Here is a 23,376-nt window from a genome sequence, read left to right on the forward strand (position 1 = left end):
AGACTTTTCTGCTTATTTTGTTCATACTATTACCTCCTGAAATATTTTACACTCTTTTTTTAACACCCTGTATATTACATTAGAGAACCCAGATGCATTATAGAAGTGACATTACCTGTGGTTTTAAAATTCTAAAATTTATAACACTTTGCCACTGATAAATACTGAATAAACTACCTACCAAATTAATAATATTTTAATATTTGTAAATTATATGTACACGTATCACGATTATCTATTTCAACACGCTTTCCAATACAAATAAAATATTTGTCAAGGAATGTGATTGATCTGCTCATGTTCATTACTCTCAGCAGGTTGAGAGGATCATACACACTCGTATTGGAATCGGTCATCTTCTCCTTCACGCCAACCTCAATGGACACTTGAGATAGACGACGTCGATGCTGTCGCTCTTCCTCCATTCCTAAAGACGCATTGATACTGCAATATCTTTTAGTTTGAATGTGATAGGTATTCTAGTGATTCTTTTTCACTGTGTTTGAATGCTGGACTGGGAAGTTTATGTGTGTATGGCCTCCTTAAAGTGCCTGTATGGAAGCCTTAGGATATGTGTATGGCAGCTTTATGAGGTGTGTATCCCTCAGGATTTTCACCGCAGGGTGGATAAAGCCTGGTTGGTAGTGTGCTATGAAGCAAGGTTAGCTTTGTGCTCGTTTTAATTTTTTTTCTGGAGACATTTAACTAAATTTTATTTATTAGAACTTTAATAATAACATAAATGGACATCTATAGAATTAATATATAAGACAACATACAAAATTTGGAGCGTATATATGTACTAGTTAGAGCTGGAACGCATTAGAGCTGACGTTCGATCACGGTCATTGATTGGTCCGCACAAGTCCTATGGTGAAGTCCGCCTTAATTTTGACAATTGGCCCTGGATTTTACCTAGCTTTGGAATGCCATCAACTGCAAGTGATGATGGATTTGTGTTCTTGGCATGGTACTTTTATTATTTAATTTTATTGTTAATAAATTTTTATTATGTAAAATTATACGAAAATACGTTTTATATATGATTACAATTAATTGTCACAGTTGTTTTCGACAAAATATAGGAGCACAGCAATTTTTTACAAAGTATTTTCCCACTCCATGTCGACAGCCGACCTATATACAGGGTGTTTTCTAAATACATATCATAACTTCAGAAAAACTGTATTTGTAATTATATTTTGCACAAATGGATACTGTCAGATATTTTTTAGCAAATATTAATTTAAGATTTAAGTAATCATAATCTGATAAGATATGTATTTCATTCATTTTAAAATCTGTGTCCTATAGATGTAAATACTCGAGAAAAAATTAAATTTAGGTAAAAATAACTGCAGTAACCTGTTGATTGGTATGACGCAATGAAAAAAAAAATGATTCGGGAAATATCTGTTCGGACACAAATGGTGACGATATTTCTTGATTATCTATTTGAGTCATTAACATTTTAAAATACTGAATACCGTTTTCATAAATCATGCAATCAAAATATTTTTACGGAATTTGTACCGCGTGTGTTACAAATGACGTTAGGATTTTAACGTCTCGAACTCATCAGATGTAATTCAAAATACGTAACGAATACCTATCTATTAATATGAAGTCACTGAAGCCTCAATGTGTTACGGAAACTGATAAAAACGATCCGGGATAAATACACGATTAGATAAAATTTCTGATGGATTGAAAATGCGAAAAATCAGTTATATTTAGGTTGTTGATAGAGAAGGTGTGCAAACAATACAATGTAACTGGGCGTTTTCAAAGCGGCTCGTAAAAAAGGTATGATTTATTATTATTTTTAACGCTTACATAACTTTTTTAATAAAGTACATTTAGCTTAAAGTATGTTGTCCCTAAACGCGTATCTTTATATGTAATGCCTAAGATTTAAGTTTAAATATTCAACGAAGGAACAAATGGTTTTAGTTTCATTACTGACAGCTTTTGGGAACTCAACTAAAAATATGTGATGATGAGAGCTCACATTGATTGATTGATTTTTTATAAGAATTTAGCTGAATCGTGCTTATTAGGCGTATGTTACTGCCTAAAACTGTCCGTGTAAGAAATTTGATTATTTTTTAAACAATCAAAATAAATCCGATATAAAAATACATCTGATATTTGGGGGACCGTCTAGCCGGGTGTCTTGGCCGGCGGATTTCGATCTGCCGAGGCAAGCATCACGGACGCAGGCTGGAATTTGGATGGGTGACCTAAGGCAGGCTCGGGGAAGCGGGTGCTACCCGGTGCTACCCGGAAGTAGATGCTGCATGTTTTTGGGGTCGCTGATCATGAATCTGAACTCCAAAAACTCTATTACGTCAAATTTTGTAATAAACTTTAAAAAATGTCGAAAAATTCGATATATGGCCGATATTTTACGCATGATATCAATCTGGACATATATTTACACGGAAAAGAGGCTAATACGCTCAATCCCGAACTCATAAACCATACGCCCATAAACCCTTAACCTACAAACTCCAAACCCAAGTATAGTACTTTAAGATCCCATTAATGGTTTCAGCAAAAAAAATACCTTTCCATATAACATAACTTCATATATGTAAAAAAATCGCAATTTTGTCACTTTTAGGTTAGGATATCTCGAAAACCAGAGCCAATTAAGAAACTTGGACCACGGATTCGAATTCGAAAGTTTCTCTAAGAAAAATAGTGGAGCTAATTTATGTAACGTTTTTTTACTTTGAAAATGATTTTCCTTAATTATCTTTGAATAGGCTAAAAATAAAATTATCAAAATTTGTAGGTACTTATATACGAATAAGTATCAACTGTGTTGTGTGTAAAATGTGCAAATCATTTTATTCCCAATAGCAATGGTGTGGATGTGGACAGTTTGAGGGATATAATTGGAGGAAAAACATGTCAAAAGTCAACATTTCTTAAACATCCCAAATTCCTAATTTATTCATTTTTGGCACGACGTCTTCTGAAATCTGGAATTGTAGGGAGGGTAACTTAAAAGCTGCAAAATAGGCCCCATTGGGCCCCTTGCACTTCCTCCCATTAGGAGATCAATTCATCTGAGCCGTTAACCAACCCATTAAAGACACAAAGGAGGTGACTTTGCTCAGGGGGATCTCTCTAATATAGACTATAGAAAGCCAACGTTCTCCCAACATGGATTCTCTTGTTGACGAGACAGCAGTGCATTCTCGTCTTCCTGCTCACAACCCCTACAAAGAGGTGTTTCCCACTACCTCCTGTTGTGAAAGTGCTTCCTTAGCCAACAGTGTCCAGTTCGAATACCTGTCACCAAGCGAAGATTTGACCTAGACATGGCCAGGTATTTTTTGGCTGTAGTCTTGCTAGGGTGTTCTAGGAACTCCTTAGAAAATTGACAGCTATTTGTTTCATCCCGCCGTTTCATAAACTCTTCTTGGTTGTTTTCCTTAATAATTTCAACAAGTGCTGACAGCGGAAGCACACTGGAGGGACCAGGTCCGGAAATATCGAGCCCCGATGTACTCCTGGCTAGGTTGTCAGCTTATTTATTGCCATTGCACCGCTCTTGGCCCTTGATCCAGTATACAAACATGCTGTTGGAAACTGAAGCCACGATCAGTGCCTGGTGACATTCTCATGTGATCTAGCCGTTATCTTGTTATTACGTAAGATCAGCAACGCTTGTCAAGCATGGCTGTCAAGACCATTTCTCTTAGATAGATATTCAAAGGTGGCAGACAGAGCATTACTTCATTGCTATGGTGGGTGTTGTTCGCATAGCCTGGCATGATGTCTTATAATCAGTACAGTTTAACTGAATTGGCCGACATGCGTTTGGTATACGGAGAATGTAGATGTAATTCTTTAGAATTAACAAGGCCATATGCGGAAAAGTTTCCGAATCGATAAGTTCCTCATTCCAGTACTTTTGCTGCAATTGATCAAGGGTTTTTATGGCTGATACTAGAGAACACGCTAGTCCACAGTCAGTATTGACTGTAGATATGGAAGAAACCGTTTTAAATACCATTGAAAAAATCCGCACATAATTGTGCTGCTGAATTTACTGCCTGCCAGGTCACCCGACCTGAACCTTTTAGATTTTTATTTTTGACGATGTTTTAAAATAAATTTGTACCAAATTTCATTAAAATTTCCGAGAACGGAAATAAAAGTGACAATAAAAATAAAATAATCGGTTTATTTTCTTCGAAATTTGTCTCATTCGCTTCCGAACTTTCTGTGTATTATTTTTAAATTAAAACGGTTTTGTTCTTCCGAACTTCCATTTGATTTCAAAGGTGTATTTTCTTTTACAAAAATATACGTATCTACAGATAATTGTGATTCTTTCGGTCGGTGACGTAGAAATTTTGATTTTTTGAAATATGACAAGGGTAAATCCTCAAATCCTTTATATTGCATATGCGATAAAGAGTCCATAATTTTTTAATGAAACGAACAGATTTAGAATTATTTTAAATACTTTTTTAGATTTAATTTAGATTAAAAAAAAAGATAAAACTCGAAAATGATTTGTTTTTTCGAATAAAACGAATCATTTTTCTTTGAATGGAATGCGCTTCCTACAAATTCAGTAGCGTTAAAATGTTGGGATTCTCACTGAAGGTGTCTTTTACTAACTCCGCCACTGACAATCGAATCGAAAACTATGCTGCTAGTGACATAAGTTCAAAGAACTGAGGAGCACCCTGTACATCTTTCAATATCGTCTGACAATAACGCCTATTAATTTTTATTGCCGATAGATTTTTTTATTGTTAATTTACTTGATATTAAATATTTACCATTTTATGATACGTCACGTAACATCAATAATCTATAAATGGCACTCCCTGGATTTCAAATGTAAAGCCTACGTAGAATAATAAAATGCATGTTGACTATGACATCTGTATTATTAAGGACTAAAACTATCGATAACATGAAACTTTACTTTGGTTGTTTTAAGGCTTGCTTTATGCCTAGGGTTAGTAATTTCTGCAGAAATAGTTTGTTTTGATAGAATAATTGATTACAATTGAATTGAATTGAATTTTAAAAGGGTTTTTTAAATTCCCCGGAATAATGATACTTTAATTTTACCTGAAGCTAGCAAAAATAAATTTTCTACACAAATATTGACTTTAGATAATAAGATTATGAGAGACAATTAATTTTTACTTACAAAGAAAAACTTTGGATATCGTGCTCTATTTATCTGTAATAGGATTAACACCCAATATATTTTTCAATTATTTATAATATGTGTGACAATGTCAAAATTATGAATTCTTGTATATCGTTAAATTTGCTTAAATAGTCATTTAAGATCAGAAATCAGGTCGTGAATAGATCAACATTGTTTTCTTATTCTCGATATCACTTGTCGCCCTGTGACACGTGCCAGAGGAAATCTTATTTAGAAGCAACTAAAATAAATTTAGAATTTATTGTAACAAGTTTTTACTTTGTTCTAGCATACCTTAATTTCCTTGGATTTATAATCAGTACAAAGATTTTTTTTCATAAATGCTATTATTTCGAAAACTTTGATGATATCCACAATTTTTGGGGCCAACATGAATTTATTGTATTGCGTATTGTATTGAATATTTATTGTATAAACTTCATAATAAAATTTTTACCATAAGAAAATTAGAATTAGGGGGTAGAATATATACATTTTTTTATAGACTTTACTGTAGCCATAATAAATTATGTTTATCTTAATAACGGTATCTTCAGAAGTTATAACATTACTTGGTGAAGAGCTTCAAACGGGTATATAGAAATCTGAAATTAACATAACTGTTAATTTATTATTTAATCAATTTACAGTGTCACAAAAGACGGACAACTTATCTTCATAAATTCAATCTTTTCATGTCACTGCAAAGAAAATATGAAAAATGTATCCGTTAGCAGTTAATTAGCTGTTCTTACATTAGTAAAAATGTCCCGCAATATACATACATTTGTAAAGACCAAACGCGCGATTGTAATTCATAGGCGTTCCCAAGGGAAATAGAAATAATAATAAAGATAATAGTTCTATAAAAAAAAACTTAGTTTTAAATAATTTTTCATTCTTGATACTCTTTTTTTCCTGTTCTTTTTATTTTATTATTCACCAGTTGTGAATGAACAGAGCCGTATTTAAAAATTTTACAGTTCGAAAATCGTATTATATAAAATATGATTCGTCTCGAGATACAGTGTTTAAATTTAAATTATTTATTTATTTTTGTTAATTATTTCAGAGTTTTTTAAAGCTATTGACTCGAAATTTGATGGTTATATTTTATTTAGAAATATTGACAGCCTACTAGATAATGCAGTAGAAATGAACAATACAGAACTTGCAATAAAATATATTATTTTTTTCCTCAAAAACAGTGCATCCTACGAAAAAAATTGAAGAGACCAATTTCATTCAGAACTGATGGCGGATATCTTAAAAAAATAACAAAACGGGAAAAAATCAGTGGCATACCATTTTTTTTATTAAAAAAGTTGTGGCATTCTCGCACGAACGCCACTGGTGCAAGTAGAAATATTCGGATCACCCCAAAATACGGACGATTATTCCTCCAAAGCGTTTTTCAAATTTCAAGTCAATATCTTTAAAACTCTGAAATAAATTAATAAAAATAAATTAAAAAATAAAATTTGAACACTCGGAAACGAAACATATTTTTACCTACGTTTATATGAACTTTTTTTCACAAAATAACTTCGGCAACCGCGCCCTAAAATATTTAGCACATTTACAATCACCCTGTATACCCATAGTTATATTTTTTAAACTTTAATAATAAAATAAAAATAAAATAATAAAAGCTTGTATATTCCTAATATAAAATATATTTACCATACAGCTTTAATGTCAAAAAATTTCAAGGAGGATGATATAAAAATAATTTTTGAGGATTTTCTCAATATTTAAAACATATTCTTCAACAATTTGATGTAAAATATATTTACACCAATTATTAGAGTAATTTATAATCCTTTATTAAAGACTAAAGTTTTAACAAATTTCCTTGTAATCTCAAAGAAGAGTATAAAAAAAGTGTAATTTGTAACTGGAACACCCTGTATACAGTGTAATCCATTGTAAATAGAAACACCCTTTGTAAAAGAGATGTTCATTGGTCCGATATTAATGAGATTTGAATTTATTTTGAGTTCTTGAAACCTATTTAATATTTTTTTCTTTCTGAAATTCCCTATAACCTATAACACGTTGCCACTAAAAATAACGAATAAACTACATGAAGTGATTAGAAAAAGATCACGGTGTAGTGATAAAACTGTAAACAACTCTTAATAATGTCAGTATTTTTAAATTATATGTTTATCGCGAGGAAGAAATTCTTATTACGGCCCTGATCAACGCTTCTCCATTCAAGGACATAGAAAACGACCAAGTGAGATCAAAGTACCGATAAGGGAGTAAATCTACTGGTTTATGTTAAAATTTCCCAAATATAGATTGATATAATTGCACCTTATAGATCCAAGTCTTCAAATTATTATTATTTCTACTCCGAACATCTTGATAAATGAATTTATCTGGAGGCAATCATTTGCAAAGATCCGTTACGAGTAATTCTAGATCAATTTTTAAGAGTCTATTAGAACGTGAATAAATTATTACACAACATATTCCGAAAACCATGTTAGATATCGTTAACAACGGGTATTAAAATTTGTTTGCTGTTACGTTTTAGTACTTGCACCTAATAAAATTCCTTCGATAAACGTCAATAAATACTATGACAAATGTAAATTAGCGTCACGTTACGACGAATAATTCTTGGTAACGATATGTTACCAGCAATGGAAACTAACTTTTCTAGCATAAGAAAGATCTCTAATATTATTCTTTATTTGGAGAAGTATTTTTATCAGTGGGCAAAACTAATAAAAAATATAAACATAGATACTCGAAATGAGGGAATAATAAAATTTACATAGCAAAAATGTTTCCATAAATGAATAATTTGTTTAAAATTATAACAATGACTAATCTGATAACAGGAGCAGTTAAAAAACAGTTTACACACATTAATCCGTTAGCGAAATCAACCTGTTAACAAATAGTATGTAAAAGATAAGGTGCCGACAGCATTTCTTTATCTGTATTTACAAAAAAGGAGATACTCTGTTTCTACAGAATTGTTTAATTGTACCAAAATATGTCATGTCGTTGACATTACATCGACGATGTTTTGTGATTACGTTTCCGTAAAAAAATATTGTTTCAGCGGTAAGTATTTATATAACTTCTATTAAAACATCCTGTAGAATAGTATTTTATAGAATAAATATCTTCATTAATTTATAGATAAAAAATTGTGGGTCTACAGATAAGTTGTTATTTATGTTCGGGCAAAAACGTTTTTATTAACGAGATTTTAATAGCTTTTGATAAAACATGATACACAGGACAACACAATTTAGTTAAATATTATAGAACTACCGTTTAAGGAAGAAAAATAATTTACACCATTTACTTTTCCAATATTGCTAATTCTTAATATGACTATGATCAATTTGGGGCATGTGCTTAAGCGGTTGTAAACAAGATCAATATTATGATTTCATCAATTGAATTTGATTACAAATATGTCAACTAATGCCAGATTTTTCTTATACCACTGAATATTTTAAAAATTCCGTCGGACCTTTCCTAGTAACATTTCTCTCTCAATATTTTTGCCACTGCTAGACATATTTGTACTGTATAAACCAAAAGTTTTACTCTGTTGTCGGAATTTTGATCCCGACTGGTATAAACTTAAGTATAAACTTAGTTTCATCGATGTACATTGACCATCCTCAGACACTTTTATTAAATTCCAGACTCCGATCGGATACCTATAGCTTTAGATCTTTTTGGACCTATAAAATAATACAAGGTGATTCAAAAATGAAACCACGTATTCTTTGGTGAATTTTAAGGGGAATCTTTCGTATAAAGTTTTTATCTGGGACGCTTCGTTAAAAAGATGCAGGGTGTTTAACTTCAAAAAATATTTTTAAATTTTTATATAATTTAAAAACTAGTAAATGAAATATTTTGAAATTGGGCACATGTACTTATGTAAACAAACTTTATACGAAAGAATCTTTCCCTTAAAATTTACCAAAGAATATGAAGTTTCATGTTTGGTCACCATTTGTGATTAAAGCTGAGGCTTGGAATAAAAAAAATACCATGTATAAACGTAAACGTAAGTTTAAACATTATACAGGATTTATTGATATTATGAAATGCCGTAATTACCACAGCTTTCGAATGATTTTACATGATTGTCCTTACAGGAAAATGGTAAAACAATGGTGGCCAATATTATTTATAATTTACAATGTCCAAGGAATAAATATTACAAGCATTGTAATAGACCAACAGGTGGCAAGTTACACAGAAGCGGTTACTTACGAGATCAATGCTACCTACCAAGTGGTTCTTTTCTACCCTACTATAGAGGTAAGTTGCATAATTTTTTTTTAATTTAAAGATTATATATCCTTAACAGAAACATTAATAATTACCAATAACTATCTATATTTCATTTTCATCTAGGCAATTTACAAATTCAAAAATGATTTTTCCATTCTTTTGTCGAAAACTAATATCAATGATTAGCCGTAAATTCCGAATATATTATCATTGAGTGTAATATTTATAAAGATAACAAACCATGTCTCCATGTCATAATAATTGATTACGATCCGAATTATGACACACACAAGTTTATATTCTGGAATAAACTAATGAAAAAAATTACTTTTTCTATTTCTTAAGCAGGTAATAATTTAATTATTTTACTGAAAACAAAAGTTTGCGAGTTTATTTATAAAGGGTCATTCACAACTTATCCGAAAAAATTTGGGAATAGATGGGTCTTGAGAAATGGAGTCGATATCGCAAAAAAAAATTATACGACAACTGACATTTCTAATCTATCTTTTTTTAATGTGCTCTAATGTGTTTTCTTGCATATTTCTAAGTTCATTTGCAAATATAAGAGTTGGCTTTGGAAGTCTAGCAAAAAAATAATTTTATGATTTTTATGTCGATTATTAATGTTCAAAATTTTACATTTTGTTTTTAATCAGAATTTATTTTGTTGGCAAATAACAATAGAGATGATAGATTTAGCAGTAAGAACTGGTAACAAAATAAATAACAATAGGAGCAAAACAAACTAAACTACAAAAGGTAATCCATATTGATATTATTAAAATTCACAAACATTCTTGTACAAACCTCTTAAATTGTCCATGTTCTAATATTAAAAAAGTAAATTCTCTAAAATATTTAGGAATAATGATAGATCAATTTCTACGATGGGCTGAGCATGCTGAATACACTGTAAAAAAATTAAGAAAACTCAATTACAAATTTTACCAATTAAGGGACATTCTGGATAGAAAACATATATTTATTGTTTATGAGGCGCTAGCAGTGTCTGTTTTAAGAACTGTATGGGGTGGTTTATGTAAGTCATTGATCCATAGTTTAAATGTTGTACAAAATAGTATATTGAAAATTATGTTAAAAAAAAATAAGATTTATTCAACGGAAACTTTGTATAAATAAGCCAATGTCTTTAAACTTAGAGAATTGTTTGTTTATCAATGTTTAATACGAGTATTTAGTATTGGTATTCCTTATATTTCCCATCCCCATAACACTCGTTCTTTGGCCAATATTAATACAGTCATCCCCCGTTGTAAAAAGAGTCACTTTCAAAAATTCTTATCTTATTTGGGTCCGAAACTATTTAATGTATTGCCTAAAAGAATAAAAAGTATTTCAAAAAAGTCGGTTTTAAAAAAGTCATTTATAATTGAAAACTACGCTTTATTTGAACCCATTTTTGGTTATATAGGCTTTAAGTGCACACTTCTGCGTCCCCCCTTATATTTTACGTAAAATAATATTTTATTACTGTTTTTATAGTCTAAACATTGATTTTTTTAAATTTTTTTTTGTCTTTTCTTTTATTTTTCTTTCTTGTTGTATAGTGGAGTGAATCGCACAACACATGTTTCACTTAGGTGCGATTCATGCTACTTATGTTTAATTACTTTGTTTTATAATCGAAATTTATTCCTGTATTAATATTTTATTACTTACACGCAACAAAATAAACAAAAAAAAAAAAAAATGAAGACCATTAATTTCAGTAGGTGCATAAAGTTATCCTTTTATTTAAAGATCACAGAATTCTTGTTATTATTGACAAATAATAAAATTAACTAACTGGAGTGGAACACACTAGCTGTTTCAAATGACCCCATAAATAAAAATCGCACGGATTGAAGTCTGCTGATCAGATGGGCCATGCAATTGGACCATTTTGATCAATCCACTAGGAAACTGTTACTGTTGACTTAACTAATCTCGAATGATTTGAAATTTACTGCAAATCTTCGCAATACCCAGTTAAAAGAATGTAGTTATAATATTATTCCTGAGTTCCTGAGATTGTAAAAGTTGAACTTTTTCTACATGTATGGGTATAACAGCTATTCTTCTAAAATCCTCCAAACTGAATATTTTGATAGATTATATTGTGAGGTTGGTCTATGAGAGTTGGTTCCAGAATTATTCGCAAGATTCTCCAAAAGTGCATCTTCAATTTCGCAGTACAATTATGTTGTCAGTTTACTTTTAAAAAATCCGTAATCCTAAAGTTCCTGAACAACATAATGTACCTATTTGGTATAAATGTAGGCGGCCCGTTAGTGTTATTTTAATGAATAAAAATACTGGACGAATAAGTAAGATTCTGAAAAAAATATTAGATAAAAGTTATTATGTGGTTAAAATTTTGGCACTGATTTCTGAGATAAAAGTGGAAGGGCATTAACTGAGACCCTCGGACACTCATACTGAGCTTTGAATTTGAAACACACAATATAGAACGATTATTTTTGAAGATACAAAAGGCAGATGTATCGAGATTACACGTATCAGATAACAGATAATAAATATTTGTTTGTAATGCTGTTTAGGTATATTTAACTTAATCTCATTGATTATAAAACCGTTTCCGGCGAATTTTTTCTTGGATTATTAACCGTAAATCAGTTACTTATAGGTATATAGATTGTATCAACAGTTCATAGAATGGGAATAATTGAGCAACAATAAATACAGATAAATTATTGAATAGCACCTTAATTTATTTTCGCTGCTTCAACAAATGCATCCTTATTAAAAATATCTTTCGTATGAAATTATGCGGTTTCTAACTAATGTGTTTTACTTTTTAGACACCTAACCCCTTTAGAGTTAAAGCATGGTCCCCAGATGCCCAGGCAAATTTGCCGGTTCTAGTCGTCGTCCAGCAGGAAAGTAGCGTGACTTCGTGGCAGGTCCCCTTGATGGTGGAGACGTCCAGAAGGGACTACGTTTTAAAGTTTTCCAACACGTCCAAAACTATGTGCCACGATCAGATGGATTCCATCGTCAATCCAGGTAAAAAAAAAGATACTCCACTGTATACAAGAGGGTCACAAACAAATCAAGCTACAATTTTTACTATTTCTTAGGCCGGTTTTTTCATCTCCAGATAAAGATTCAATTCACAATTAAATTTACTCGACAGTTGAAGAAAAATTGTAATGTACATTTTCCTTTCAGATTTTTCAACGGGGGACCTGACGGTGGCCCAGAGGTTCATCGTGGGCTTGTCAACGTCTTCTCCACACACCGTGAGCATCAGCATAGAGATGGAAGAGGAGAAAGACTTCTACGTCGAACTGGATAAAAGTTATTCCGTATCGGTGTCGCCTAGCGAACCCAGATACGTCTTTTATAAATTCCTGGAAGATGCGCCGGACATAGTCATCGTCGACGTCGATTCTGAAGACGACATATGCCTTGTTGTGTCTGTTCAGGACAGCAGGGTGAGTTTGTCTTCGTATTATCTCGGGAAAGGTCACAGCTGGAGACCCGAGGAAATTTCTGTGTTTCTTGTTTTGACGCATACAATTAAAATGGTCTTATATAAACGAAATTACTACGTCTCGAAGCTCTTGAAGCACATATTTTGAAGGGATATTATACGAGTATAATACGTCACAAAAATCTAACAGTTGTTGCTAAATTGGAAACTGTAAAAAATTCGAGGATTATTTTGAAAAATAAAATATTGAAAATAACCCCAGAAATCGATAAAGCAAACAATTTTAAGCAAATAGTATCTTATGAACATTTTCGATAAGGCAATATTTTCCGAGTTATTGGCTGGTTGAAGATAATTTCATGTCCGCCATAAACTAAATAGGAAACATTTAACGTAAAATAACTAAACAAAGTTCTGTTTTTCAAGAAAAATGCCCAGAACATTTTTAAAGTACTTTAAAATGAACTTGACTTTAAGTCAGTAGCATAAAAATTAACAGAGGTATGATCAAAATAAAACTTTTAATTCGCTTTTTCGAAAAAAAAAATCAGTACAGAAACTGATGAATTTTTCACAATTCTACAATTTACATTTTCTATGTGCTAACAATATATTATACAAGTTTAAGCGGTTTAGAATGCACATTTTTGAAAATATTACGTTTTGTTTGAAAAAATATTTTTTTTAATTCCAAAAAAATAACATACTTTTGAAAATAACTCAAAAATAAAAAACATGCGAAAAATATTCAAGAGTACAAAAGTTTAGATTTTTTTTTCGCAGAATATTTTGTTTTTGATTTGATTGATTGATTGATTGTTGTATTATAAACAGGTAAAATAATTTAATTTATCCTGTTTGTACTATCAAATCATTTCAAATTGTTAAAAACAATTTTTTAAAATATTTTGTTATTAGGGGTAGTTTTTTAAGGGTTGAAATATTGTAATAAAGTATTTACACGGAACTATTGAAAAGATTTTTATTTATAATAGATGCGCTATAAAAATATTTTAAATTCAAAGAAACTATTAATTTTATATTTTTATCATTAAGGGTGGATTTTAAGGGTTGAAACTTTATAAAAATAACGTAAATTATAACCCACGATATAAAACAATATTTATTATATACAGGGTGTTTCATGATTAAGTCGACAAACTTTAAGGAGATATTCCTCATAAAAAAATAAGAAAAAAATCAAGTATACATTTTTTCCAGAGACGCTTCATTTTTGAAATATAGGGGCGTTAAATATTTTTAAGAAAATTCGAATTTTTTAAATAACTTCTAAATGAAGAAGGCTATTTAAGCCAAATTTGGCATGACACATCTTCTTATAAGATACCATTTTTCCATATTTTCCATACAAATAGAGGTCCCGCAAGCAACCAGTGGCGGAGTTATGGGGACTCAGACTCATTAAATTATAAAAAAAAATAATACGGCCCTACTGAAAATAAAAAATGATGCTGTTTTTAGATAGAACAGTTTGTTATTGACAAAAAGTGTACATTCACTTTTTTCCTAACTCTTTGCCATCTTATTTTATTTAAAAGTACAACACAAGTAAATTAAGTGACTAAAAACCGCCTGAAAAAATTTAGGAGTATTGCAAGGGTCGTTACGTTGTCGCATTACGACATAGTCACATTAGATTAGGTACTTAAATATTTCTATTGTTTTCATCAACATCATTTTTTTTCTAAAAAGACACCCTATATCTCAAAAACGAAGCATCTCCTAAATAATTTTAATACTATTGGTTAAACCCAAGGGAAGGGGAGACAAAAAGGCTTATTTGACTCACAAATACTGGAGACTAAGACCAATTTTAATAGGTACTATATTTTTTTAGGTTTTATAAGGAACGTCTTCCCAAAATTTATCGACAGAATCCAGAAGCACCCTTCCGAAAAATCAATTTTGCCATGAAGCATATTATAACTTTTCATCTACAGGGTGAATAAGCTTAATTCCAAATTTTCATAAAAATCGGATCTATCCCAAAGTATTCGGAGGTTTTACCCTATTTCTCTCTTCGTTCCCTGGACTATTGATATAATTTCCCCATTTTAGAAACAATTGTGTCAATATTGAAATTACCGGGATTATTAAACTAGTTATTATTGAATTAATATATCTATGAGGATTTACTAACAATAAACTTTTTCACCAACGTTTCAAAATGAGTTGTAAATTTAATGCTATTTTTTCTATTCCAAAATTAATTTTTTCACATTTTTACAGTGCCCAGTGTTTGATACGAATAAGGATATAAAATACGAGGGAGTTTACCAGACAATCAACCTTAAGGGAGCTCTTACAATAACGGTGAGTGTATTTATTAGTTTAAGTATATCAGACTATATCAGGCCGACAGGGCAGGTATTAGGGTGCCGCTAAATACGTATCGAATAAATTGATCGATGCGAAGCTTCAGATCTAAGGCAGACGTTACTGTGTTAAATGTGAAGTAGTTGATGCTTTGCCACCATCAAAATAGAATCTATTAAAATCTTCGGCTATTTTAGATCTGCCCCTGTAACCTCAGTAAATGTTGAACGGTCAACTTTGTTTTTGAAATGGGTATTTGCGATTATCGGAGATGATTAACCACGGAATACTTAGGACAACTGTTGGTTATTTTCTACAACCGCTTTCCTTTTGAATAAGAAATTATAGTTTTGTTAACTTTCGCTGGTACTTATTTTTACGCACTGTACCTATACAGGGTGAGTCAAAAGTACCGGAACGGCAGGATATCTGGGAATATTTAAGAGGTAGGATACATGTAAAGCACTAGGGGTTTAGGGTTTTTTCCCTGGCTATCCCATGGTGACCTTGAATTTGACCTGGATTATGGCTTTTAAGGTCATATCAACGTCACGGGAATTTTTGTAAATGGGCCCCCACAATTTTGACCCTGGAAATACAGAGAGCTGAAAATTTTACGTTTGGATATGACCTTGAAGGTCAAGATTAAGGTCAAATATCAAAAAGTCCCAAAGTTGTTTCTTCATACTTCGCAGTGGTTTTGCTTAGTTTTACCTGATTGTGTATTTAAAAGTTTGAACACTTCTTCGCAACCATCCTGTATCACAGTAACATTGTTTTTTGTTGCAGAGGAAAGACTTCGATCCTGGATTCTTTCTAATTTTCGTTGCCAAACCCGACAACGCTGACTGCACAGAAGGCAGCTCCTATTTGCCCAGACTCGAGACAAATTTCCATCTCTCCACCCAGAACATTACCACGTCCATTACCTTTAAAATACGACCGACTGTTACCAGAAGGGAATATATAATTGCCACCATCGGGACGTTGGTGACCCTTGGAGCCATTGGTATCATATTAACCATACTCTCTTTAGTACTTAACCGGTTCGGCACCATATCAAAAAGTGACAAAGACGGTAAGCCTTTTATCTTAAATCCTCGCAAATATGTTGGGAATAATGCATGTGACGTAAAGCAAAACAAGACTGACAAAATAAAATAAATACAGTGTGTTGAAAAAATTTAATTGCCATAACTACGGTACATAAAAATAAACAAAATACCTTATATAATGCAAAAGAAAAATTCTAAAACGACTCTAAAAATAATATATGTATTACTCATCACTCACCGAAATTTGAAGTATCTTTTGTCCAACTTAACAGTTCTAAATATTAAGTTGGACAATAGACACTTCAAATTTCGGTGAGTAGAATTTTTCTTTTTCGGGTTTTATGGTAATTGTGACAGGAACATTTTTTTAGAATTATTGTAAATGTATGTTTTTTTTTAATAGTATATTAAACAACAAGGTATGAAAATGACTCTTTGCACACGAGCGAGATATATTGGTGGACCGAGCCGAAGGCGAGGTCCACAAGTCGAGCAAAGAGGTTTACAAACGAGTTTTTTTACGATACTTTTTATACGACTGCAAACAGAGACCACAAAAATCAAATTTTAATTTAAATCGTTTTTATTACTAAAATTGCCAACGCATTAACAAAATTAATTAAATACAACTTTTAATTTAACTCGTTTTTATTAAGAAAATTGTTAACGCATTAACAAAAGAAACTAATATTTAATATTTATGGTAACATTTGAACATTCCTTCAAGGTTACGCTGGGAAAAGCAGTATTATTGTGCACCTTGTTTTCGGTAATAGAGAATATTTTTGGTGTCGTGTTTTTAGTGCAGTTTTTCAGCGTGCGGTCGTTGTTTTCTTGTTGTATTCCAGTAGACGATCGTTGTTCTGGTTCTGTGGCAGCAGAAGACACTGAAGACTCTATCTTTTTCGAAACTTCCATTTTATTTCTCAAACAGTCATCAACGTAGCCTTCGGCAACTGTACTGGATTTCCACCCTCCATGGCGTTTGAGGGCAAGCAGATTTGAGCCAGAATTGACTAAAATTGTGGCCGATGAACGCCGAAAACAATGTCCCGTGTAACTTTCTGGATTCTCTAGCATCAAAAACTTGGCGATTTCCCTAGCCATGTTTCCAATTTTGTTGATGCCAACGTTTTGGCTTGAACATTTTCCGTTTTGATAGTTTAAAAAAAACCTGCCTGTCTTCAGATTAGGAGGACGAAGAGCACAGTACTTTTTTAAGATAGTGTAAAGGTTTCCTGTAATTGTAAAACACCTTGGTACCTTTGTTTTTGTATTCTTCAGTTTAATCAGCATAGCACTGCCGAAATCTTTGGTGTCTTCTATTTTGAGATAACATAATTCCTCCCTTCGACATGCCCCAGATAGTCCAACTGCCACCACCGCCTTGATAAGTAAATATTTGTCGTCTGATGCTTTCGTCAAAAACCGGCAAAAATCATCTTCTGTGAGGATTTGGGACTTCTTTGGGACGTAGTTTTCGGATTTTCGTTTGATTAGCGCTTGCAACTTTTTATAGCTTCCAAGATCTATGTTGTGATTGGCACTTAACGTTGACTTGAGCATCGAAAAAATCGTCCACAACGTCGAAGATTTATATTTCTTAGATAGTTCTTCAAAATACACCATTACTGCGTTTTCTGAGAAAGTTTGGACATTTTTGGCTAGTCGCCAGTCCATAAATCGGCTTAACTCAGCTTCATACCTGCTTCTGGATTTTGTGGGCAGCAGTTCCGAACATATTTCGCTTGCTTTCTGTAAAATCTCTTCAGAATCACACATTTTCACACCCAAACTTCGGGAATTCAACAATTTTTGAAGTATCTAATCAACAAAATAAAGGAGCCGTGACGGTTGCTATGAAACTCAGCCAACTTGAAACATTGCATAATTTGGGTGACAACATCAAACAAAAATCACAATCTGGAGACGCGTGTGCAAAGATGACATAACCGTGTGCAAAATGATTAGCACACGGCGTGTGCAAAATACCGTTTTCAGAGCGTGTTTTCCGTGCGCAAAACCCCCTTTTGCAAGGCAGTCGTATAAAAATTATTTTAATGCCTTAACGAATTTTATTAAAAACATTGCAAAACAGCCCTGAGGATGGTGTAAAATAACACCGAAACGTTGACAATGATTTAAAACATAGTGTTCTTTTATTTATTGATCTTTATTCCACTAAAACCTTGACTTGGATAACTAATCAAGATCGCTAAACAGTGGAAACGTAGTTGTGGTTTTTATCTCGTATTTTATGCATTTCAAAATGTTCTGTATTTGGATTTTCCTTAGCACCTAAATATTTTGTTTTTACATACCTAAGATTATTTGAAAAACATGAGCTTTAGATGTTTTCAATTTTCACAGTCATTGTTTACCGTTCCCGTTACCGTTTATCTTTAGATAGTTCGTCATTAACTCTATAAAAAATCTGATGCAGGCACGTCACCCGTCCTAGAACTAGTTGATTTAACTCGCACTATTGCCAAGTTATGATAAAACTCCCCAATAGCATAACTCATCGAATTTTAATATAACTTTTTGTTAATGTATGCTTAATTCATCTAATACTGAAGCAACGGCAGTCAAACTTCTAATGCACTGTATACTAAAACGACATTTTTTCAGAACCGCCAGTTTACGATTGCTTTGAACCCTTGTCAGAGTTTGCGATCCAAGACCTGTTGAAAAAGGATATATTGACCGTCAATTATCTTGCGAGACAACCGAGGAGGATAAGAAAACGGTCGTACAATTATTTGTCTCACATTTTGAGCATTGCAGTGTTTTATAGTATTCCAGTGGTGCAGTTGGGTGTAACATATCAAAGGGTAAATATATTTTTTTGTTTTCCATCTAATATCCAATGCATATTTGACGTAAAACATGTTTGAATTTCTAAATTTACAGATTCACCATAATAAAGGCTAAAAACACAAGAAGATACAATGTTGTCTGATTACAGCGCGATTTATTACAATTTAACAATTTTTTATTTTAATGGAAGTACTTTATTTAACGATATAAAAACACCTGTAATGAAGCAACTATTACCTTCGCCAAGTGTTGATTCCAACAGGCTAAAAAGTATATTTTTGATTGATGTACCTTAAAAAGAATCTGTTTTGTGTTAGGCGAATTGGACGCAGAGAAATATACTGGGTGTCTAGGGGTGATTCTACATGTTAAACTATGAAGAAAAGTTCATATGAACATAGGTCCGCAAATGCGTCATAAGGTTGCTATGGCGATTCAAAGATTGCACCGGGATATAGGTTTTATTTTATATCTCTGGAACCGTTTCAGATAGCCATCTGAATTTTGGCATATGAATTGCCTTTAATAGTAGGTACTTTTCAGTGTTTTTACTAAATTATTATTTTAATCAGGGGCGTACCGACAGGGGAGGCCTCGATTTAATTTGTTCACATTTTTATTAAACGTCATATTTTTGCAGTTTTCTTTAGAAATTCTGATTCCGCGGTATAAATGACATAAAAAAGGTATTCTTGTAGAAAACCTGTCAGGCTAGCCGTTTTCGAGAAAATACTCTCCAAAGAAAATAGTGCATGCATGGTCGCCCAATAATAAAAATTTCTACATCAAAGTAGGCTTATGTCGGTGCTAAGTTGAAAATGGAAAAAGGTCAAATTACTGTAGTTACGGTAAACGAATTTGACATAAGGTTTAAAAATAAAGTTTATTCGATTATTATTGTGTTAATAACAGTGTAATTGAAAAAAATCATTGTTCTCGTCTTTCAAAAAATGCCGGAATACTCTTTTGCTGAAATGGCCGACATGCACTTCATGTATGGCAAAGCAAACGGTTGTGCTTTGGAAGCTCGGAGGTTGTACCAAGAAACTTTTCCAAATCGCCAGCTTCCTTCTGATAAACTGTTCAGCAGTTTACATCAGAGATTAAGAGAAACTGGTAATTTTACGCCAAATAAGAGAGATTGTGGACGAAACCGTACTACCCGAACGGCGCAGACAGAGGAAATTGTTCTACAACAGATTGAAGCTAATCCAGGTAGTAGCACCAGAAGAATTTCAGTACAAACGAATATTCCCAAAAGTGTTGTATGGGAAATTTTACACGAGGAACTTTTGTATCCATACCATTTGCAAAGAATTCAAGCGCTAAAACCTCGGGATTTTTTGCCTAGAGTGGAGTTTTGTCAGTGGATGCAGATGAAATGCCATCAGGACCGTCATTTCCTCGATAAAGTCTTGTTTACAGACGAGGCAGGATTTACGCGTGAAGGAGTGGTAAATTTTCATAACAATCATATTTGGTCAGATGAAAATCCTCACGCGATTTTCGAAGCTCGATTCCAAGATAAGTTTTCCATTAATGTTTGGGCAGGTATTATAGGAAATAGGTTACTAGGACCATATGTTATGCCGCATCGTTTAGATGGGCCCGCATACTTACATTTTCTACAAAACACTTTACCAGTTTTGCTCGAAGATTTGCCTTATGGATTAAGATTAGAAACATTTTTTATGCACGATGGGGCTCCAGCCCACTTCAGTTTATTAGTTCGACAATATCTAAATCAGACTTATCCAGATCGGTGGATTGGACGAGGTGGACCCGTAGCTTGGCCTCCCCGTTCGCCGGATCTTAATCCGTTAGACTATTTTCTATGGGGTTATTTAAAACACTTAGTTTATTCAGTGCCTGTTGACAGTGTACAACAACTGGAACAAAGAGTCATTCATTGTTGCCAAGAAATACGGAATATGCAAGGTGTTTTTCAACGAGTTAAACGTTCAATGAGAAATCGTTTAGCCAGTTGCATTGAAATGAATGGACATCACTTCCAACACTTGCTGTAACTAAAGAAGTAACATTCAGGTTTAATAATAAGTCACTAGTATTATTTGTTTCTGTATTGTTCCCCTTTTTTTTTTTAATTATAAATCTGTTTTCCATTTACCGTTTCTTTTTTATCACTATTTAACAATACCTGACAGGTTTTCTACAAGAATACCTTTTTTATGTCATTTATACCGCGGAATCAGAATTTCTAAAGAAAACTGCAAAAATATGACGTTTAATAAAAATGTGAACAAATTAAATCGAGGCCTCCCCTGTCGGTACGCCCCTGATTAAAATAATAATTTAGTAAAAACACTGAAAAGTACCTACTATTAAAGGCAATTCATATGCCAAAATTCAGATGGCTATCTGAAACGGTTCCAGAGATATAAAATAAAACCTATATCCCGGTGCAATCTTTGAATCGCCATAGCAACCTTATGACGCATTTGCGGACCTATGTTCATATGAACTTTTCTTCATAGTTTAACATGTAGAATCACCCCTAGAATTATTCGAACTGTATTTCCGGACACCCTGTATATTTTTTGCATATTTCAACAGCATTCACGGAAAATCCTTCTTTTATAATTGTAAATTTTCTTGAAATGCCCGTCTTGGTGTCAGGTATTGAAATAAATAGGTAACTGTCAATGTCCTGTACGTCACTAATTCTCAAATTTGTCAATTCGCAGCATCGACAAGCACTAGAAACCCCCATTATTGCAACCTAAAATAATTCAAAGTTCCAAAAACCCATCTTACCTATTTTAATAGAAACAGCAATTATGTAGCATTTTAAATAAGAAAACAATTTCCGTTACAGATTATCAATGCGTCAGGCAACGAAGACATGTGCTATTTTAACTTTCTCTGCGCCCATCCCGGTCTGGGTTTCAGCGACTTCAATCACATATTCTCCAACATCGGCTACGTCATTTTCGGGATTCTCTTCAACTTCGTTGTCATCGATCGTTATACTATCATAAAAATTAGAAAGGTAGTGCTTCCGCTTCTTACATTTATTCTTAAAACTATAGATCTAAGATATGTGCTTTCAGACCAAAGGCATCCCCGTACATTATGGCCTGTACCACGCCATGGGTGTGGCGTTGATTATCGAAGGGCTGCTATCCGCTTGCTACCACATCTGCCCCAGTCAGTCGAATTATCAGTTCGGTAACGTTTGCAGTACAAACGAAGTGAACATTTCTAATTCTACCATGTTCCAGATACCAGCTTTATGTACATAATGGCGGTTCTCTGTATGGTAAAGTTGTACCAGAACAGGCATCCAGACATAAATGCCTCGGCATATAGTACCTTCACGATTGTAGGAGTTGCCATATTTCTCGGTAAGTGACTTTAAGTGGTATATTCTCCGATTTTCGTTGTCAACAGTAGGTCAACCTTGAAGTCTAGAAGAATAGGTTTTTGTTATAAGAGTACCTAATCTAGAACTGATGGTTGACTGTCATTGCAGGAAAACGAAAAGAAGATAGGAAACCGCGAGAGAGAGAAATGAGAATTAACAAAAGCCGAAATTATGCTCGGTTATGAAGATGTTACAGAAAATATTTATTAACACATACCCCTAACTTTTTGGAAATAACGACGTATCCATAATAAACATAATAAATACATAACATAATTAATAACATAATAAACTAAAAGGTGACTTATTTGTAATAAATGTTCTATGTGTCCCCCATTCTCTTCGACACATTTCCTTGATAGTCCAGTTGGTAGAGGTTCGGCCTGTGTCAAACCTTGATAACCCGGAAATAACGACACAGGCCTACTTTAAATGATGAGTACAATAACAGGCTAATTTGCTGACAATAGTATATTATTCAACGACCGTATAATGATGGGTATTATTCACGAGGTGAAGTTTACGGCCACGAGCCGCAGGCGAGTGGCCTAAATCACCGAGTGGATAATAGCCATTATACGGGAGTAGAATACTATACTTTATCCACGACTACTAAATATTTTTGTTGAAGTTTTTTTTGAAATGTTTCGAAAAACATGGTATGTTAAGAAACAGATATACGACTCGCACAAATGAAGTCGCTGATGGCTCAGTGTAGATGCTCTTTCCCTTCCAACCGCGGGTCCCGGGTTCGAATCCGGTCTAGGAAAATTCACTTTTTTAATTTTTTTTTTAAATGTACAGCACTGAATTGAAAATATTTAGTGGTTTACACGATAAAATTTTA

At 32.9% G+C, this 23,376-nt stretch overlaps 1 protein-coding gene across 3 annotated transcripts in view; it reads left to right on the plus strand.

Moving 5' to 3' along the window:
- Positions 1 to 1,742: 1,742 nt before the first annotated feature.
- Positions 1,743 to 23,376, plus strand: part of LOC108917153 (SID1 transmembrane family member 1) — a 37,456-nt gene continuing 15,822 nt past the window's right edge. For 2 of the 3 annotated variants that reach the window (XR_001964796.1, XM_018723625.1), the window contains exons 1-10: positions 1,743 to 1,806; positions 9,334 to 9,499; positions 12,298 to 12,502; positions 12,668 to 12,933; positions 15,183 to 15,266; positions 16,059 to 16,347; positions 18,956 to 19,158; positions 21,981 to 22,154; positions 22,216 to 22,333; positions 22,387 to 22,509. Coding sequence is in view for 2 of the 3 variants with exons in the window: in XM_018723625.1 (XP_018579141.1) it covers positions 9,338 to 9,499; positions 12,298 to 12,502; positions 12,668 to 12,933; positions 15,183 to 15,266; positions 16,059 to 16,347; positions 18,956 to 19,158; positions 21,981 to 22,154; positions 22,216 to 22,333; positions 22,387 to 22,509 (1,624 nt within the window). In the remaining variant the exon portion in view is untranslated. Of the gene's footprint in view, positions 1,807 to 8,163; positions 8,276 to 9,333; positions 9,500 to 12,297; positions 12,503 to 12,667; positions 12,934 to 15,182; positions 15,267 to 16,058; positions 16,348 to 18,955; positions 19,159 to 21,980; positions 22,155 to 22,215; positions 22,334 to 22,386; positions 22,510 to 23,376 lie in introns of those variants that run through there. The other variant, XM_018723627.2, reaches the window with a different exon arrangement.

Source organism: Anoplophora glabripennis, unplaced genomic scaffold (assembly GCF_000390285.2).
Source record: "Anoplophora glabripennis isolate ALB-LARVAE unplaced genomic scaffold, Agla_2.0 scaffold85, whole genome shotgun sequence".
NCBI classification, from domain to species: Eukaryota; Metazoa; Arthropoda; class Insecta; order Coleoptera; family Cerambycidae; genus Anoplophora; species Anoplophora glabripennis.